We start from the raw sequence: 18,482 nt of genomic DNA, 5'->3' as shown, positions 1-18,482 counted from the left end.
TTAGAAGGACTTTGGAGAAGAACTAGAAAAATGGCCTGAGACTCGTGTTAAATTGTGAGACTTAAGATCAGTCTAGATTTCTTATTGAAGAAAAGGTTAAGTGGTGATTATCATGCTAACTTTTAATTGGAACTACTTATTTAAGGATATAGTTAGAACCCTACCAAATTCACAGTCCATTTTGGTCAATTTCATAGTCTTGGGATTTTAAATGTAATACATTTAATGATTTATCTATTTTAATCTGGAATTTCCTGGTGTTGTAGGGTTCCTAACTCAAAGGATGTGTGTGGGAAGGAGTGCTGCAAGTTTGCTACAGGAGGTTGTGGTATTGTTGCCCTCAGTTCTGCACTAGTGCTGTCAGGGACACTTACTTCAGAGCTGGGCAACTGGAGGGTGGTGGCCACTGGCTGGGATCCCAGTGCTGAAGGCAGTGCTGCCACCCTAATCAGTGTAAAACTAAGGATTGCCTGGAATGGTATCACCACCCTTGTTTTTGATATGCTGCCTAAAGATCTTGGCCTTTAGATGGCTGCCAATCTCCCAGCCATCCAGCTCTAAAATAAGAGTGACAATACCACAGCTTTCATAAAATCTTGCAACCCCCCTGAAATTCACTTTTGGGTCAAGAATCCCAATTTGAGAGACACTGGTCTCCTCTGTGAAATTCATATAATATATGGCAAAAGTACTCAAAAGGTCAGGTTTCATGGTGGGAGACTGGATTTCATGGGCCGTTGTGCATTTTTCATGGCTCTGAATTTGGTAGGGCTCTCAGGATAGAGGATTCTTGATAGCATCATGTGTTTTTAAGCAGGATTGGGGTTTTTTTTTTCCTAAAAGACATTCCCTAACTGAGCCAGAGTGTAGGAACTTTCATGTAGGAATTGCTGGATGAAATTCTGTGGTTTGTGTTATTGTAGGTAGTCAGTTTTCTCTGGATGTAGAAAATGCACTCATTAAGATTGCCTGCCGACACATTGAATGACTGAGACAAAAAAGAAATGTTGAACAGCTGAGAATTCATAGTTTAGTCTTTCCTGTGCACCAAGACTATTCCTTTGGAAAAATCATACCTAATCTTACAGTTGGGCACAGTATTCATAACGCATATGCGACAATCAGAATTAACATTGCAATCTCAGTTCTGACATTTCCTTTATATGCATGATTTATTTGCAAGTTTAAGTATAAAAGAGTATATGGTATGTATTATATATTGTAGAAAAGCCACAGAGAAAAAAGAGTTTAATAATTTTTAAAAATTCTCCAAACCATTGGAAAATAGTTTCCTGTAATATATATGGTATATGCAGAATAGATTGAGCTGTTGTATATAAAGGTTCTATTGGTTTTATGTTTCAAACAGGGTAACTTACTTGTGGCTTTGCCACTCCCAAGTAGTGCATTCATTCTAATATCCGTGATAAATTTCCATGAATTCTCTGCATATGCAATGTGTATATATATTTATAGTTTCCTTTACGTGCTTTGAAATGGCAGTTAGAACAGTATGTTTGACTCTCAAATAGCACATTTAAAGGTATGTTAATTTCAGTATACAGTTATAGCCCCTGATCATTGTCATCTAGTACCATCTTTTAAAAAAAAAGAAAAAAAAAAAAAAGAGAGAGAGAGAGAGAAGAAAGAAATGAAAGAGCAAATGTTAATACAGGCTGTGTCTACACTAGTAGTCCTCTTTCAAAAGAAGCATGCAAATGAGGAAACTCAAAAATGCAAATGAGACAGATTTACATATCTGATACCTCATTTGCATATTCTTTTGAAAGAAGAAATTAGGAAGATGGGTCTTTCAAAGGTGGGGTTTACTTTGAAAAGAGTCGCATCTGTACTGCCTTTCTTCTTTTGAAAGAAGAATATGCAAATGAGATGCCAGATATGTAAATCTGCCTCGTTTGCATTTTTATTTCCCTCATTTGCATGCCTGTTTTGAAAGAGGAATGCTTTTGAAAGATGTAGCCCCAATGTTACATTTAATTATTGAAACACACAGGAATAGTTTTATCCAAAATCGTGGCTCCTGTAATATTGTAACTTAGCCGTATTTTGTGTATATACAAAAGCATAGATTTAACAGCAGTACAAGGTAAATTCTGTTTATTATAAAGCTATACTTACAATAAAATTCAAGTAAACCAATTACATTTTTACCATAGGATTAATTAAATATGTTGACTCAGCAACCAGATTTTCTGTTTTGCATGCCAACAACATGAACTGATTTGTGCAAATTTAATTTTGTATTAAACTTCACACCCTTGGTGGGATGATAACTTTATGCTTTAATATTTTGCAGTATATTCAAGGAGGTTAAGTTGCTATCTGATTCATAACTTTGCTTTTACTGATTGTTCTGTATATTATTATTTACTGTGGCATTGCTTTAACGCAGAGAGGGGTTTAATTGTTTATTGTTTTAAAAGAGGTGGGAGAGTCTGATCAAATTTTAAATATGGAGAACTGAAAAACTAGTAAATGAAATACTATGCTTTTAATTTCCATGGTCTTGGTATTTTTTCGGTTTCTTTTTCTGAATTCGTAAGGCTAAATGTTTTTATTCTCTGATATTGTTTGTTACAGGAGTAGATCACACAATAGATCGCTTTCTAGTCAGAAAGATAGACGTAGATCCAAAAGTCCTCCCAGAAAGCGTTCCAAGTCAAAGGAAAGGCGGAAGTCAAGAAGTCGTTCTTGTTCCCGGTAAGCTTTCTTTGATAACAGTTGATGTTATACTTTGTATAGTCTAATTCATAGCTTTTGGGAAACCCTTTCAAAATTTAGACTACAAGTGAAAAATTAATTCTGTAATCTTACCTCTAAAATACTCTGTCTTGAAGTTTTGGATTATTTCTATTTCTTAACTTTGTGATATCAGTTTCAGGGCTGTAGAATTATGGTGATTTGCCTGCTCTTTGAAAAGTTTATTTCCTCAAGAAGAAAATTATACAAAATAAATATCATGATTAACATTTTCATACTGTGGAAGCTCAATACTTAAGTGTAGGGAACTCAATTTCCACTGAAGTGTTTGGGTAGAAATCAGCAAACATTCATGAAGCAGACATCCACTCTGTGGGTATGTGTGTGTGTGGTTTTAGTTCTGTCTTTTTTCTATCTATTTCAGTTTGGTTATTTTTCCCTCCTATAAGTAAATTATACATTTCTGTATGATGAAGTGTGTACCTGTTATCAGCCTAATCCAAACCCAGTTATTAATTTTTAGTCCTCTTGACTGACTGGTTTGGGCAGCTCCAGGATTCCATCAAGCTAATTTTTCATCTTTTTGAATCATAGCATACTTCTACAACACAGGTAACCCATCATGTTGAGTTGGACTATTGAATAGCCACAGGTACTCATGAAAGCAGCACAAGAAGTAGTTTTGGTGCCAAAATGGTCATTTTGTGTTCTGCATGCATCTGGCAGAAGCACTCCTCTATACTCTTCCACTTCCATTTACGGGAGTTTCAGACTTGCTTTGCCCATCTTCTTCTCTTCACATGACACAGACGTCTCCTCCAGCAAGTCATAGAGCATTGCACCTTACTGGATCAGCTTGAGCCTGATCCATTGATGACTAGTTCCTTTTAACCACAGGGTTTCAGCACTCTCCTGTTCCAACCCTGTTCAGCCTTTCTGGATGGTATGTTCCATTGGTGAGAGCATTAATCTTCACAGGCTCCTCTTAAAAAGTGTCCCCATCAGAGCCTTTGGTTATTAGGTCTTGGTCATCTGAAGGCCTATGTGGAAAGAGCTTTGTCCAAACACTGGTTCTGGTGGAGAAGGATAGGGATAGTGGGGCTTATTAGCTGGACTTTGTCTCAAGGGAGCCCTACCTACGCTCATGAGACTCCTAGAAATAAGTCCTTTACTAGTGACTGAAGCAGCTTCATCTGTCGCAACCAAATTAGCTATGCTTGGTTTTTCAAACCTATTATTGGCCTCCTCTTGTATACTCGAGTTCTTACTTATCCTTATTTCACTGTACTTGATCTGAGATAATTACACAATAGTAGAAGCTTTTCACTGGGTGTCTTTTTGGAGGGATCATCCCAGACTAGTCAGAAGCCAAGAGAAATCTTCATATTCCATCTTACTCATAAATAAAAACAAAACCAAACTAGCGTGTAAGATGGAACAATTGCTTCCAAAAGCTCAGTGGCTAAAATATTGGAATATTATCTGAAAAGTGGTTATGATGCCTTTTCAGAAATCTGCTGTGACTCCTTCTCACCACAGCCACTTTATTGGCACAACGTGAACAAGTTCTAATTATTATTGTAGAACTTGAGGGGATGAATCCACGAACTTGGGTACTCCAAGCAAACACTGGATATATTTCTCCAACCAGACAAGGATGTGAATAACTGTCACATTTTGTTTTATTTGATACATTAAGTAAGGGTCTAAACCTCAGCTCCTTGCTTATCCATATGGCTACATTATGAACCCTCATCTCTTCTTCTCAGTTCTGAAGAGAGTTTGTGCTCAGACTTCTATTTGCAAGTTTACCAAGGGAATAGCAAAATTTCATTTTCCAGTTAAAGTTTTTGTGGCCAGGTGGCAGCTGGTTTTTGGGTTGTGTCATTTTTATTGAACTAAAAGAGCACCCATGGACTAGTGAGTGCTTCTTTATTTTGTTTTGTTTTGTTTTGTGTCTTGGTTCTGTCCCAGTTCTTCTCATTCTAGGGAAGTTCAATAACACTGCCTAAAAGTCTGTCAGTTCATTAAATATTAGTTAGACAGAACAAATTCATTCCAGAAAAAGATCATTCTGGCAAGACCAAAGGCCTTAGATCTCGAAAAGTGACCATGTGCTGATGGCTACAAATAATAGATGTCTTATACAAAAGATGAAAAAATCCTTTGATCTACTTTAAGAGATCGTTCTGCAGCATCTATATCCACTTCTCACATATACTGAAATAGTCTCTTACGAAGAAATGTGCTAAGCAGGACCCTGGGTATGTCTGCTTTCACAAAATATTGCAACATGGATATCCCATTCACCACAGAGTACAGCATTCAGTCATGAGGTTCTGTAGTCTACCATCCTTCCGTTATCTGTATGTTTGTTTTCTTCCTCCCTTTCTAGGTTTTGGGTAGCTTGCCCGTTCTTATAGCCTAAACCAGACTGATGAATTGCCTTTATATGGGAATAAGATAATGTTGGCCTTGACTGTAAACTTGCCTTTTTGTAACAGGGGAATCCATCAGCCTGTATATTTTTCTATCTTTCGTTGATATGTATTTTAACTTCCCTTGTTTAAAGTCCAGTAGCAATTATTATCTCCTGGATTTGTGGCACCGTTTCAGGATATATACGTATGTGTATGTGTGGTTGAGCAGTTTAGGACTGAAACATAAACCCAGTGAGCTGCTTTTGTGAGTTCCTGAAGATGTGGTTATCCTAAAGCAGGGGTTCTCACAACAAGTTTTGGTGGTGTCAAAGTGTGGTCACCAACTCTTGGGGCTTGTCTACACTACCACCTTCCTTCGAAGGAAGGATGGTAATTAGGGTGTTGGGAGTTTACTAATGAAGTGCTGCCATGTATAGGCAGCACTTCATTAAGCAAATTCCCCCCCATGGCAACTTCGAAGCGCTGGCGGGTGAGCCGGGGCTAGACGCATGCTGGTACTTCGAAGCTGCCCCAGCACTTTGAAGTTTTAAACTTTGAAGTCCCCTTACTCCTCAAAATTTTGACCCACAGCTAGACACATGCCAGTATTTCGAAATTTAAAACTTTGGAGTTGCTGGGGGGCGGGATTTACTTAATGAAGTGCTGCCTATGCATGGCAGCGCTTCATTAGTGAACTCCCAACACCCTAATTACATCCTTCCTTTGAGGGAAGGTGGCAGGGTAGACAAGCCCTTGGTGTAGGCAGCTCTAAAGCTTTTTTCCTAAAATGCGTAATTAACTTGAAGGAGAAAAAAAAATGTGCACATACACACATCCAAATCACTGTGGTCTATTTGTACAGGATATTTTTTGCAGCCTCTGTAATAAAAATATTACACAATTATATCTATGCTTTACTGGATTTTACCACAAAAAAGTGCTTTCCATATTCTTGTCTGTTGTTGTTTCTTTTCGGTGTTTTTATTTTTTTTTTAAGTGGGGAAAACGTGAAGGTCTGACCAAGAATTCTGCTCCAAATTTGCTCCTATTCTTGTTCTTGGAATGTGGCATAGAGTGGGACACGCTCACCCTGCTGGTGATCTGCCAAGCCCTTCCAAAGCCCAGAGCTGGCGAGCCAGTGCAGTAGCTACAGCAACTATAAAGAGCAAGTGCTGACCTGTCTCTCTGTTCCTTACTCCCATGGGCCTTCATTGAGAGCCCATTTTAGGAAAGATTTGGGAATTCACTGGCATCTTGCAGAGTCCCTGGCTTACTATGCCGGGCCAGGCAAGAGAAAGGGATCTGTGCAGTGGAGTGCCCTGGTGACCAAATTCTTCAGTAGTTTCTAGTACCACTCACACCAACCCCACTTGTCTTGAGAAGCACTGCTAGAGCCTTGGTGAAGGCTGCATGGTGTGAGATGCCAGCCCTTGCCAGCAGCACCAGCACAAACACAAACACCAAGACAGTGCATCTCACTGCCTTTGGTAACAGCAATTTAGGAGCAATAGCTGGGCACTTCAGGGAGGGGCCTCTGCTCTGCCCTCCCCGATTTTCCACCTGTATTTTAGAGGCTGTCAGGGCTACAAAAAAGTCCAGTAGTGGCCACATTTGAAAAACTCTGTTCTATAGTCTATTTTAGATGATGGATTCCCTGTTATGATAAGACATATTTCAAAGTCAATTTTAAAAAAAAATCTAAATTTCCACAAAATGCTGGAGAGTCTGCTTCACCAGTCAGGTTCCTATAAATGTCCATAGGCTGTTTACTGCATTTATTCATAGTCTTTTCCCATGGTATAATGTCATCTATTTGAAGATTAATTGTTTCATTCTTTCTTATACCTCTGCCTTCACCTGCTGCAGGGGCAAAAAATGCTAGATTGTTAGGAATGAGGTGTGTGGGAAGTTTACATTTTGCACAGTTGTGATTATTTGTGAAGGAGAGAGTTGTGAGTTTTGTTGAACATTTATTAGTAGGGTAAATAAGTGAATTTAGGTTTTTATAGGGTCATTTCAATGAAGAATGAATGTTTTTTTTCCACAGGGACAAGAAAAAAGACAAAGAAAACAAAGACAAGATCAAGGAAAAAGAAAAGGTTAAAGAGAAGGACAAGGACAGAGATAGGGAGAAGGAGAGAGATAAAGGCAAAGAAAGAGAGCGGGATAGAGACAGAGAGAGAAACAGGGACAAGGATAGGGACAGAAATAAAGAAAAATATCGTGACAAAGACCGAGACAGGGACAGAGAAAAAGAAAAGGAGAAAAACAAAGACCGTGAGAGGGCCAAGGACAGGGACAAGGAGAAAGATAAGGACAAAGAGAAGGAGGTAGTCCAGGACAAGAAGGAAACAGACTTAGAGAAAGAGGGAGACAGGGACAAAGAAAAGGACAGGGAAAAAGAGGGAGACAAGGAGAAGGTTAAGGAGAAGGACAGGGAGAAGAAGGAGAGTGACAAGGAGAAAGACAAGGAAGGGGACAAAGAGAAGGAACGGGAAAGAGAAAAAGAGAGGTCCAAAGAGAGTGATGACAAAAAGAAGAAAGAGAAGAGATCCAGAACACCACCTAGAAGCTACAGTTCTCTCAGAAGATCTCGAAGTTCCAGCAGGTTGGTTTGCTTGCCAATTTTCTGTAGTATAACTATGCAGCCATTCATTCCAGTTTGAATTTGCGTACTTGATTTTTCCTTCCTAAATGTTGTACTTTGCTCTTGTTTTTATTTAGCTTCATTTTGTTAAATTGGAGAACTGGTCTAAAATCATCACTTTAATTTTAATCCTGTTCTCCAAAATGGTTGCCACCCCTCCCATCCTGATATTACCCACAAATTTTATATGCATAACGTTTCTTCCATTATCTAAGTCACCTAATGCAAATTTTGAGTAGTACTAGATCTTGGGCAGACCCTGTGCGAGACCCCATTATATAGTCCCATTTTGACAGCAAGCTATTGACAACTTTCTTGAGTATAGTCCTTTTTTTTTTTTTACCGCTTATACATGCATCTTACAGTCATTTCATCTAGACTGTATTTCCATAGTTGGCCTATGAGAGTCTCACACAGGAGTGAGTCAAAAGATTTACTAAACCCAAGATTTATCATATATGCAGCTTCCTCTCTATCCAGTAGATTAGTAACCCTAAAAAATGGAATTAATTGGATTAGTTCAGTATGATTTGTTCCTGTTATATCTGTCTTGACTGTGTCTTTCCATATTTTTCCTAGGTGGTTATAAATTATAAAATAATTTTCCAGTATCTTTCTAGCTATGAAAGTTAAGCTGACTGGTTTATAGTTCGCCAGGTTCTCTTTCTTCTGCTATTTAAATGTAGGAACTATTTTTGCCCTCTGGGATCTCACCTCTATGAGTGTCAGGTTTTGAGACTGCTAGTTCCTACTGTACCCCTAAACCCCTCATCCCTGGCTTCACCTAGAGCCCTTACCCTGAGCCAGAGCCCACACTTCACTTCCACATCCCAACTCCTTGCTGCAGCTCAATGAAAGTGAATGCAGATGTGAAAGAGCGAGCAACTGGGGAGGCAGGGGAGGAGGAGGAAGGAGGAGGAGTAGAGAATGGGTGGGGCAAGGGTCCCTGAAAAATTATAAATGACAATGAGGGCCTGAGGTTGCCAGTGTCTGAGAACTTCTGTTCTAGTATAATGAGGGCCTCATCCTGGCCTTTACTGTAATGACAATAGGTAATAATACATTTAACTTTATCAGGTTCCCATTATCTTCCAAGATAACTAGGGTGTCTGAACAGAGAAGGTAAATTTATTTCCTTCCAAAATCTGTTCTAGCAGAAATCTGAAGAAGCATAATCTCTCTGCTACTTCTCTCTGCCATGCCCTCCCAGAACACTGCCTCTTATACAAAGCCTTACATTTCTTAACTTGTGTAACGCATGTACAATCAGTGAAGTATACACTTAGTAGCTGCCAACATGTTGTAGAACATCAACAGTGTCAAGCAGCTGTCGTGCTAAAGAATAACATTAAGTACCATCTGTTTTCTCATGCCATTGTCTAATTTATCGTGCAGCTTCATTGCACTAATTTGAACTGCTTGGTCCTACAGAGAAAGGCGTAAAAGGAAGAGTACAAGTCCTTCCAAGTCTCCAAAAACATCTAAAACATCAAAGAGAAAGTCCTCTCGGTCTCCGTCACCAAGGAGGTGGGATTTATACATAGATTAGAACTCAAATGGGGAGCATAAAAAGGGAAATTTTGAATACTTTTTCTTTCATACTGAAATTTCATTAGTTTCCCAGTATTCGTATCAATGTCATGTAAAGAACTTGCTGAGGAGTCTTGGACTCCTGGGCAATTATTTCCCCCCCCAGTATATGTAAGAAGCATTCTGCATCTGTCTATGTAAATGATAATGACAAGATCAGCCCTCTTTCTCAAAAACAGAATCTTTAGATGGATCTTTCGCTATTTTGTAAACACTGTTCTCATCAGTTCATCACCCATGCCTGAGTCTCTCTTATTATGTTCCCTCACTGCAGATAATTTTGTTTGGTCAAAGTGATTTAAGTCTCAGTTAAATCTTGCATAGGTTTATCGTTTTGGAATTTTTTACACATTCAGCCCCCAAAACTATCAAAGATACTCTTCTATGCAGCTGTCCTTTGTCAGTTTGCTCCCTGTTCTGTAGATCTTGGATAATGAAATTATTCAGCTCCTTTGAATAAGAAAATTGAGTGTTTGCATTTTTACAGATATTTAATCTGTTCTCTTTTTTACCCATTCTTTTGGAAAGTCTGACAGATGAGGGTCTGGTGTGCAGCATAATGTTTTGGATACTAATTCTAACTGTAATTGGACATTAAGGGAATAAAACTGCAGTTACTGATTTGTAGACCATTTAACTGTTGCAGTCAGTTTTTCATGAGAAAAAGATTGTGAATTGACTTTCACGCTTCTTACAGCCATTTAATAAAAGAGCAAATGATGAAAAACCTTATTTGCGCGAGCATTATTTCCAGATTGATGTGAGTGACTTGGGAGAGTAAGAGAGACCTAAAAGAAAAAAAAGTAATTTATAAGTATGCAGTACAGTACTTTTTTAGCATCATTAGCTAAAAGTCCTATGTGTATTCAATGAGAAATACTTCTGATCTCTATTACTGGGCAGTCAAAGGTTTGGTTTTTGAATAAACGTCACTGCCCCTACATCTTCAAGGTCTTTTTAGAAGCATTATATATGGATTCTGTAGCCTCTTACATAGGAGCCATCAGGATGAACATATTAGTGTTACAGTTCAGTACTGAAAATGAAGTGGTCTAAGAGCTACAGCTTTCTGAAGTTAACTGTTTAGTATTCAGTTGGTTTTCTTGATTATTGAATGTCTAAAAACTTTCTTAAGCAGAAATAAGAAGGATAAAAAGAGAGACAAAGACAGGGATTCAAATAATGAAAGGAAAGAGAGAGAGCAATCCACATCCAGGAAAAAGAGTAGCAAAGAAAAAGATGGGAAGGAGAAGTCTGACAAAACCACTACTACACTGAAGGTAAGCACTTGTGAAAATTAAGCAGGACAATGACTGAGCAGCACTTTGATTCTTGGCATAATCTGCCTCTTCTGTCTTCCTTCTTTGCCATTTTGGATACTTAAGTATGTATAGTTCCTTCCTCCAATAAAAAGTGGCTTTGGTAGATCCATCAGACTAGGTCTTCCTTACTGAATCTTCCCAGGAGCTTCAGAGAGGTAAGGGAGAAATGAATGAGACAGGCTGAAGAAGCATAGGGTGAGTATGGGTTGGCTGCCTGTCTCTTTTGAGCAGCCACAAGGTGCATTGTGTAGCCAACCAAAAAGGTCAGTTCAGTTGTAGAATTGTGTGTCTGCCTTGTACTTCCTGTCCATGGTGCTGCCTGCCTGGTTCCCCAGCATCAAAGGATGTCTAGAGAGCTCTTATGAGGAGCAGAGTTGGAGGAGCACATTTAGTAGGTTGGTCAGGGAACAAAGGTATACGGACATTATTAGTGAATATCAAATGTTCATACTAAGGTTACCTTTTAATCTTTTAATTTTAACATTTCAAAAGTATTATCCTGTCCTTGAGAGAGTTGTAATTTTGGCTGTTTAACTATGAAAATTAAGAAGTGAGACAGCTGGTGGCAAATTTAAAAACTGACTTTTAATGCTTCCTCTACAGTCTTCAATAATTATTTTATCCAAGAGCTGTTATAAAAATGTAGTGGTCATCTGAACAGAAGTTTTGGTAAAATATTTAACCTTTTGAACTAGAGAGAAACTCAGCAATGTCTTAACTATGGAATTGTTAGTGATAGCTCTCTAGTATTGTTGTTTTGGTTTATTTCACTTTTGAATAAAGCAGAGATTTCCAGAAGCGACTGGTATTTTTGGCGGTGCCAATTTCATACACCTTTAAATGGTCCAGATTTTCAGAGACTATTGAGCACCCAAAGCCTTTTAAAACTGAGCCTCTTTAAGTTGTCTTATATTAGGCATCCAAAAATGGACACACTCAGAATCACCAGGTACTTTTGGAAACCTTGGCCTAAGAAAGAAGGTTGTTGTAATAGTAAAACTTTTCAACTTTGTTGATAGGACAAAGATCACACTAAAGAGGATCCAAATTCTGAAATCAACAAGGCAGTAGACAACAAAGATATACAAAGGACAGATGAAGTCAAACTGGAACAGAATGGGAACTGTCAACCAAATGAAGAAAATCTCTCAGTTAAAATGGAAGAGGTGTAAAGTAATGAATAAACCTCTGACTAAACTGTGGACTGAACCCAAAGCTTTTTATTTGCCTGAAAGAGGAAGAAAACATCAAAGCAATCTACTGAAGAAGTTGATACGTACTAGAAGCTCTTCCAATTCTTGTGATAGCTTTGTTGTCGTCTTGTTGAAAAGCAGGAAAGACCATGAACTGTAATATATACCATGATAAAGGCAGATGCCATCAGAACTGTTCATCTGAGAGAATCCATTCATTTCTATGATGGTTGTACTTACTTGTAAAATGATTTATGTTATCTTTGGCAAGAACCGTTTCAAATGAGTGAAAAATTGAAAGATGTAAACCTGGATAAGCAGAAGGAATGCATTGGAAGTTGTTAAAATATTACTAGTTAATGAATTTTTGTATTGTTTTTCCATGTGGTGGTGGTGGTGGTTTTTGTTCTTTGTGTTTTTTGTTTGTTTTTTGTTTGTTTTTTTTATTTTGTTTTTTAATTTTCAGTGTGTACGTTTTGATAACGTGCTTGAAAATGGGACAGAAATATACTTTCCCTTGTAAATGACACCTTTGGGAAAAAGAGGTTTTACTTTAATACTGAGTTCTGCCATTATTGTGTTAAATGGCCACTGACTAGTATGTTTTCATTTGCTCCCTGTTCAGATTAATTTTTCCTTAAAGTCATGTTGTTATTACTATCCCTAAAATGAAAATTTCTTTTAATAGTAGTAGAATAATGCATGCTACTGTTCTATTTATAGAGGGAACATCCATCATACTGTAGATAGTAGTTTAGCTTACTGGGTTTCTTTCCCCCTCTCCAGTCCTCAAAAATGAGCACATGTGTATAGTGGTGTCAGAACTTTTGATTTTGTTTTGAGGCATATTGCAGAAGGTCTGTTCAGCTGCATATGGTGCAGGTGCCATTATGAAAATCAGTACCCCTGTTTTCACAATAGTATATGGGAGCACAAGCTGAAGCTTTAGTGCCTTCTTAAAATGTGGTATATTTTCTGGAACTTTGTGTGCTATTAATTGTCAATTACATTTCACATAATCTCGATTACTGTTCTACCAACACTACACCAGTAGACAAGAATGTGAGTGATTTATCAGAAAAGGGTGTGTTTGGTTCTCTTGGTACAAGATTTGAAGCTCCTTTTGTTAAGCAGAGCATTATAAATTAATGTAAATGTGCAGTCTGAGGACCATCATACTTTGAAATATGGTAGCTGAATACAGAGCTTGCTTGAGTTTCAGCAAAATGAAAGGGAGCGCTTTAAACTTTTGCTGTACCCAGGATAGCCTTAATCACTACCTCTCAATCATCTTCTCTCGTGTTGGTTGTATGATGCGTAAAGAATTGTATGCAAAGTTTATTTGAAAAGAGTAATAGTTGAATTTACAGTAGAGTTATATGGTAGAAATTCCATGTCATTCTTGGATCCATTCCTTGTGGGAGAAAGCATGTAACTTGAGAGAATGATACACTGCAAATATTTTGACAAGTAAAAATGTGACAAGCTCTCTGAAGTAATCTCCTCTCAAGATTTCCTGAAAGTTGTACCTTTTAAAACTTGTTTAATGCTAAAATCAAGTAGACTTATTTTTAATACAAGTTAATACAATCAAAAGACTTAATTGCCTTACCTCATGGGAAGAGTTATTTCTGTCAGTTTAAAAAGCTGACATTGTTATTAGTTAGTGGCTTTCAATTTGATTTTCCTTTACATAGTTAATACTTACTGAAGCTTAAGTGTTTTATGGGGAATGAAAATTTGCCCACTTAATAAGGTAATGAAACCCAGTTTGGTTGTGCAGCTGCTTAATCACTTTTTATTTTTGTTAGGGTTTGAAGTTTCTTGCCACTGTGTACCATTAAAACTATAGAAAATGCTTTACCATGTAAAGTATAGATGGTCATTTTTGTGATGTTTAAGCCACATGCAGTTAGCTGATGAACAGCTTATTCCAATAAAAGAATGACAAATATGTGTGCTTATGGGAAGACTGTGAAGGATCATGTCTTGCAACAGCAGCTGTCTTATTTATGTGTAAGTAGCATAGAGCAAAGAATGTTTGTATACTTGTTATCTTTGGTACCATTTCACTAATAAAATTAAGTATTTTAGAGGGAAGTTACTGCTTATATATGCATTTGAAAGGAACATGCTTAGTTGATGACTCATCTACTTTTTGTCAGGGGGTTGCTTGATTTGGGAAATGCATGCCAATAATACCTATAGCATTTAGAAAATTAGCTGAAGTTTTTTTTCCCTTGTGAAAAGTCAAATGGCTTTCACATGGCCTCAAGTTTCAGGTGGCAACATTTTATTATTCCTGTTGCTTGCTTGAAAAGCTGAAAATTTGTAACAGCAGACTATCAGTTTCACTGTCTGGTTAGATCATGTGTTGTTCCATAATTCAGCATATTTTCTTGTATTGAGGGATTTTTTCCTAGAAAGCATGATAATTTTCTTTCTCTCAGAAAAGAACAAAGAAATTGCTGTTGTCTTACAAACCCTGTTTTTTGTCTGTAAATATTTTTCAATTTTTATATTCAGTTTTACCTTTAAAAGAATGTTTCTATTTTATTACTCCATTTTCCTTTCCCCAAAAGTCTGCCATCAGGGAATTAGACAAATTCAAGATCAGTTCCTCTACAATAGATTGTATATAAGGCTGCTGCTTGCCAGTGCAGATCATGCCTTTCCCCCACCCCCACGCCAAAGGACTACGTACATCCACTATTCAATGTGCAAAGCCTTGACTAGATGACCAGCATCTCCTTCATAACGAGGTACATGCTGCCACGTCACCTTGCTTTTACTGTTGGTTTAGGTAAACTAGCTGAAAGTGAATGAAATATATATTTTCAAGAATAGCATATTTCATAATATATAAATATTTTAAATAGTTTCATCTGAATCAACATTTTCTGTAGCTGAAAATGTTGGTGAATCACAGTTTAACTTTACAGCTTTTTCCACTCTGAAAAGTGACTGCACAAATGACACATTTTTATTCAACAAATCTGAATATTTATTCAGAATTATCTGCTAACAGAAGCAACTAATATTATCTTGTACAACTTATTCCTATGGGGTGACGCAGGTAAGAAGAAACTAATTTGGAGTCTATTTCAAGATTGCTTGTTTGGTTTTAAAGTTACAATTACACAGCTAGGTAATTACCTCTGTATAAATCCAATTCAGCTCAATAATGTTACATGGATATTACAAAGAAAATAATTTGGCTTGCGAAGCTCCTTTATTGCTGGTGAGAGTATTGAGGAAGGGGAAGGAAGATGCTAAATTCTACAATTCCATGGTTATAGTCATGTTTCAGTGTAGCACTCAACTTCAGAATTTCATCTTTAGTGCAAAAATTCATGTGCACAAGGCCTATCTGTGGTAGGCCTTAAATTTTTGAATTTCATTACTTTATATCTTAGTAGAAAATAATAAGCAAAGGTCATTTGGTTGGTAAAATAATTTCTCACATTGCCTATATCTTCTCAGAATGCCTTCATTTTATCCATTCATCTAAAATTTAATTAAAAGCCGGTGGCTTCTTCATGAAGCAAGAACATATCTACTACTTGGGTTTTAGAACTGAAATATCTGTTTTGTTTTTATTTGTTTTTTGTTCATCTTGTAATGAAATCGAATTATAGTTAACCTGTTCTTATTTTGTTAGACTTTCTTTACAAAAGATGATGAAATCATAACTGTCTGTTAATTTGAAAATTGAGGTTTCAGCAGTATAAACTATGAACGATTTTTAAATGTCTTCATTGTTACAAGTCTGAGTATGTGATGGACCTGATTCACCACATGTTAATCCTGCAGCTTTTCTTCAGTGCAAGTAGTGATTTCATTGCATTATCAACCAGGTTAAAATTGACGTGACATAAAACTAATGGTGATGAATTAGGTCTAGTGAGTGTGATGCCTCAGTCATGACTCTGGTAAATCTTCCTTTAAAATCAGCAGGTGATTATTTGAGACAAATGTAGTGTTCCTCAGAATATGGAGAATGTACAGTTGAAATTCGTGACTTACTTGACTTAAACCCTTGTACTCTGAGTGGAGCATAGATCATGTACATGTCTCCTCCACCTCACTCTGTCTTGGGATAAAACTTCTAGCTGACTTCAGCAATACCCCAGTTATTAGACATTTGTTTTACATTAAAGGCTTGTCAACTCTAAATTCTTCAGCAGCACAGTTGTGCCACTGAAGCTGCACTGTTTTAATGCTTCAGTGTAGAAACTACTTACACTAATAGGAGAAATTCTCCCATTGGCATGGGTGATCTACCTCCCTGAAAGTCAGTAGCTAGGTTGATGGAAGAATTCTTTTATTAGCCTAGCACTGCGAGATGGTGACTTTGAGCAGTTTAACTGTCATTCATCAATGTGGTTTTGCACACCCCATACCAGTTATGACAACTTAATATCTAGTCTAAGGCATAAGTCTTACTGTCAGCTTACCTTCAGATGGTGAATATTGATTACTGTGTGATCATGCAAAAATCTGAGTCAGCCTCTCCATCTAGTGTTTATTCTATATTGAACATATAAATAAATCCATATTTAAATCTAGTTTTTGTGTGAGATAGGCAGCCTCCTCACTCACAAGTGTGTTATTCCAAGCTTATCAAGAGCTCCTTTGCATACATTATTTATATTCCCTTTCATATCAAACAAAACGGGGTTTGTCAGGTTTTCAGCATAGCTCATGCTACTCTAGGCATCTCTGTCACACTTTGATGGCTCTCATCTCAAACTTTTTGCTTAATCAGACCTGTGTTGATTTGAAACACAATTTTATCGATTTTTCTTGGTTTCTGGTTTGTTTGCAATTTTTTATTTTTCAGTTCTTGCCCTCTTTCCTTTGCCAGTTGAGTGCCAGATGTTTTCAACAATGGTTGTATGCCTGATTTTTTTTGATGGGTAGTAAGTAAGTTCCCCCCACCCCACCCCCAAGATTGGAAGAACGCATTGTTTTGATTCTTTAATCACCATACTGATTGTCAAAACACTATTCCATTCTTGCTATGAATGAATATTTCAACCCTACTTGAAATCCACAAGCAAACCATCTAGTTTCTTCATCTAGGCTGTTAATATCAATTGCTTGTTGTGGTGTCTTAGAAAATGTAGGACTGGAAAGGGACTTGACAAGGTCATCTTGTTAGCCCCATTCTGGGGCAGAACTAAGTACCTGCTGCAGCGGCCTAGATGTGTGTCAGTGATGAACTCATGAAAACCTAAAAAATTGCCTATTTAAAGGTTCATAACTTCCACTATTATTTAAACAAAACAATCCGTGGTGGAGCACTCGTGATAGGTAGTTATGCACAGTTCGTTGTGCCTCTTTGGTTTGACCATTAGCCTAGGAAAGACCGAGGTATTGTTTCGACCTGCTCCAAGATCTGCTGTTCCCCCCACTTCAATCTTTATTGAAGGAACAGAGTTGAAAACTGTAGAGGAGTTCAAGTACCTTGGCAGTGTGATAGCCAATGATGGGTCCCTTGACAAAGAAATCAATGCCAGAATCTGCCAGGCCAGCCAGGCACTAGGATGTCTGAGAGCGCGAGTGTTGAATCAGCACAATATCCGACAGTCCACTAAATTGAAAGCGTACAACGCTGTGGTCCTGACCAGTCTCCTGTATGGCTGTGAAACCTGGACCTTGTACAGAAAACATAAAACTGCTGGAGCGCTTCCACAAACGCAGCCTGAGGTCAATACTGCATATTCGATGGCAGGACAGAGTTACGAACCTGGAAGTCCTGGACAGAGCAGGAACCACAAGCATCGAAGTCGTGATTCTGAAAGCCCAGCTTCGCTGGACAGGGCACATCATACGAATGGAGGAGTCAAGAATCCCCAAGCAACTCCTCTATGGTGAACTCTCCCAGGGCAAAAGGAATCAAGGTAGGACTTGCAAGAGATATAAAGACGCGTGAAGGCCAACGTTGCTCTTGCTGGTTTAAAACCAGATCTGCTAGAGCAGCATGCAAAAGACCGAACAGGCTGGCGTGCTCTCATACAACATGCGTGTGACAGCTTTGAAGAGCAGCGATGCGTACCTCTCATTGATGCTCGTGAGAGGAAGAAAGCAACAGCAGCAGCCTCACCAACAGAGCCAGGACAATTCCCTTGCCCCCACAGTGAACGCCCATGCCATTCCAAGTTTGGACTCCTCAGCCACATGCGAGTCCACAACTGATGAGCCTGTGCAAATTCAAGACGTCATCGTCAGACACGACGGACTACCTACATCATTTCATTAATCATTACCACACGCTTTGCCTCTTCTCTAGACTTCTTAAGGTGCAGAGTCCATGTTGTACTTTTTGCACTTCTGACGCAAAAATCTCCGTGATCTGACTAAGGACTAGGTTTAATGGTAATTAAAATTGTTGTTAATAATTTCCCTTCTCCTATTACTAGATGTTTGATATTAAAGAAGTAGGCTTTATTAAACATTTATCTAAAATTTGTTCTGTGTGGGCTACATATATCTCTGTGTTTAATAAAGCAGCTATTATTAAATAGTAAGAGAGGAAGCTGTGCTAGTCTATACACTGTCAAAACAAAAAGCAGTCAAATATCAC

The 18,482-nt window shown here is 37.9% G+C and overlaps 1 protein-coding gene across 3 annotated transcripts in view; it reads left to right on the top strand.

The window, feature by feature from the left end:
- Positions 1–18,482, top strand: part of SREK1 (splicing regulatory glutamic acid and lysine rich protein 1) — a 49,806-nt gene extending 31,324 nt beyond the window's left edge. For all 3 annotated transcript variants that reach the window (XM_074995500.1, XM_074995502.1, XM_074995501.1), the window contains 5 exons: positions 2,602–2,721; positions 7,189–7,749; positions 9,220–9,315; positions 10,517–10,658; positions 11,720–18,482. In XM_074995500.1, coding sequence (XP_074851601.1) covers positions 2,602–2,721; positions 7,189–7,749; positions 9,220–9,315; positions 10,517–10,658; positions 11,720–11,872 — 1,072 coding nt within the window. In that variant the 3' untranslated portion in view covers positions 11,873–18,482. The remainder of the gene's footprint in view (positions 1–2,601; positions 2,722–7,188; positions 7,750–9,219; positions 9,316–10,516; positions 10,659–11,719) is intronic.

The sequence above is a fragment of the Carettochelys insculpta genome, chromosome 5, assembly GCF_033958435.1.
Source record: "Carettochelys insculpta isolate YL-2023 chromosome 5, ASM3395843v1, whole genome shotgun sequence".
NCBI lineage: Eukaryota > Metazoa > Chordata > Testudines > Carettochelyidae > Carettochelys > Carettochelys insculpta.
Note: the sequence above shows the minus strand (reverse complement) of the source record. Positions and strands in the feature narration are given on the sequence as shown.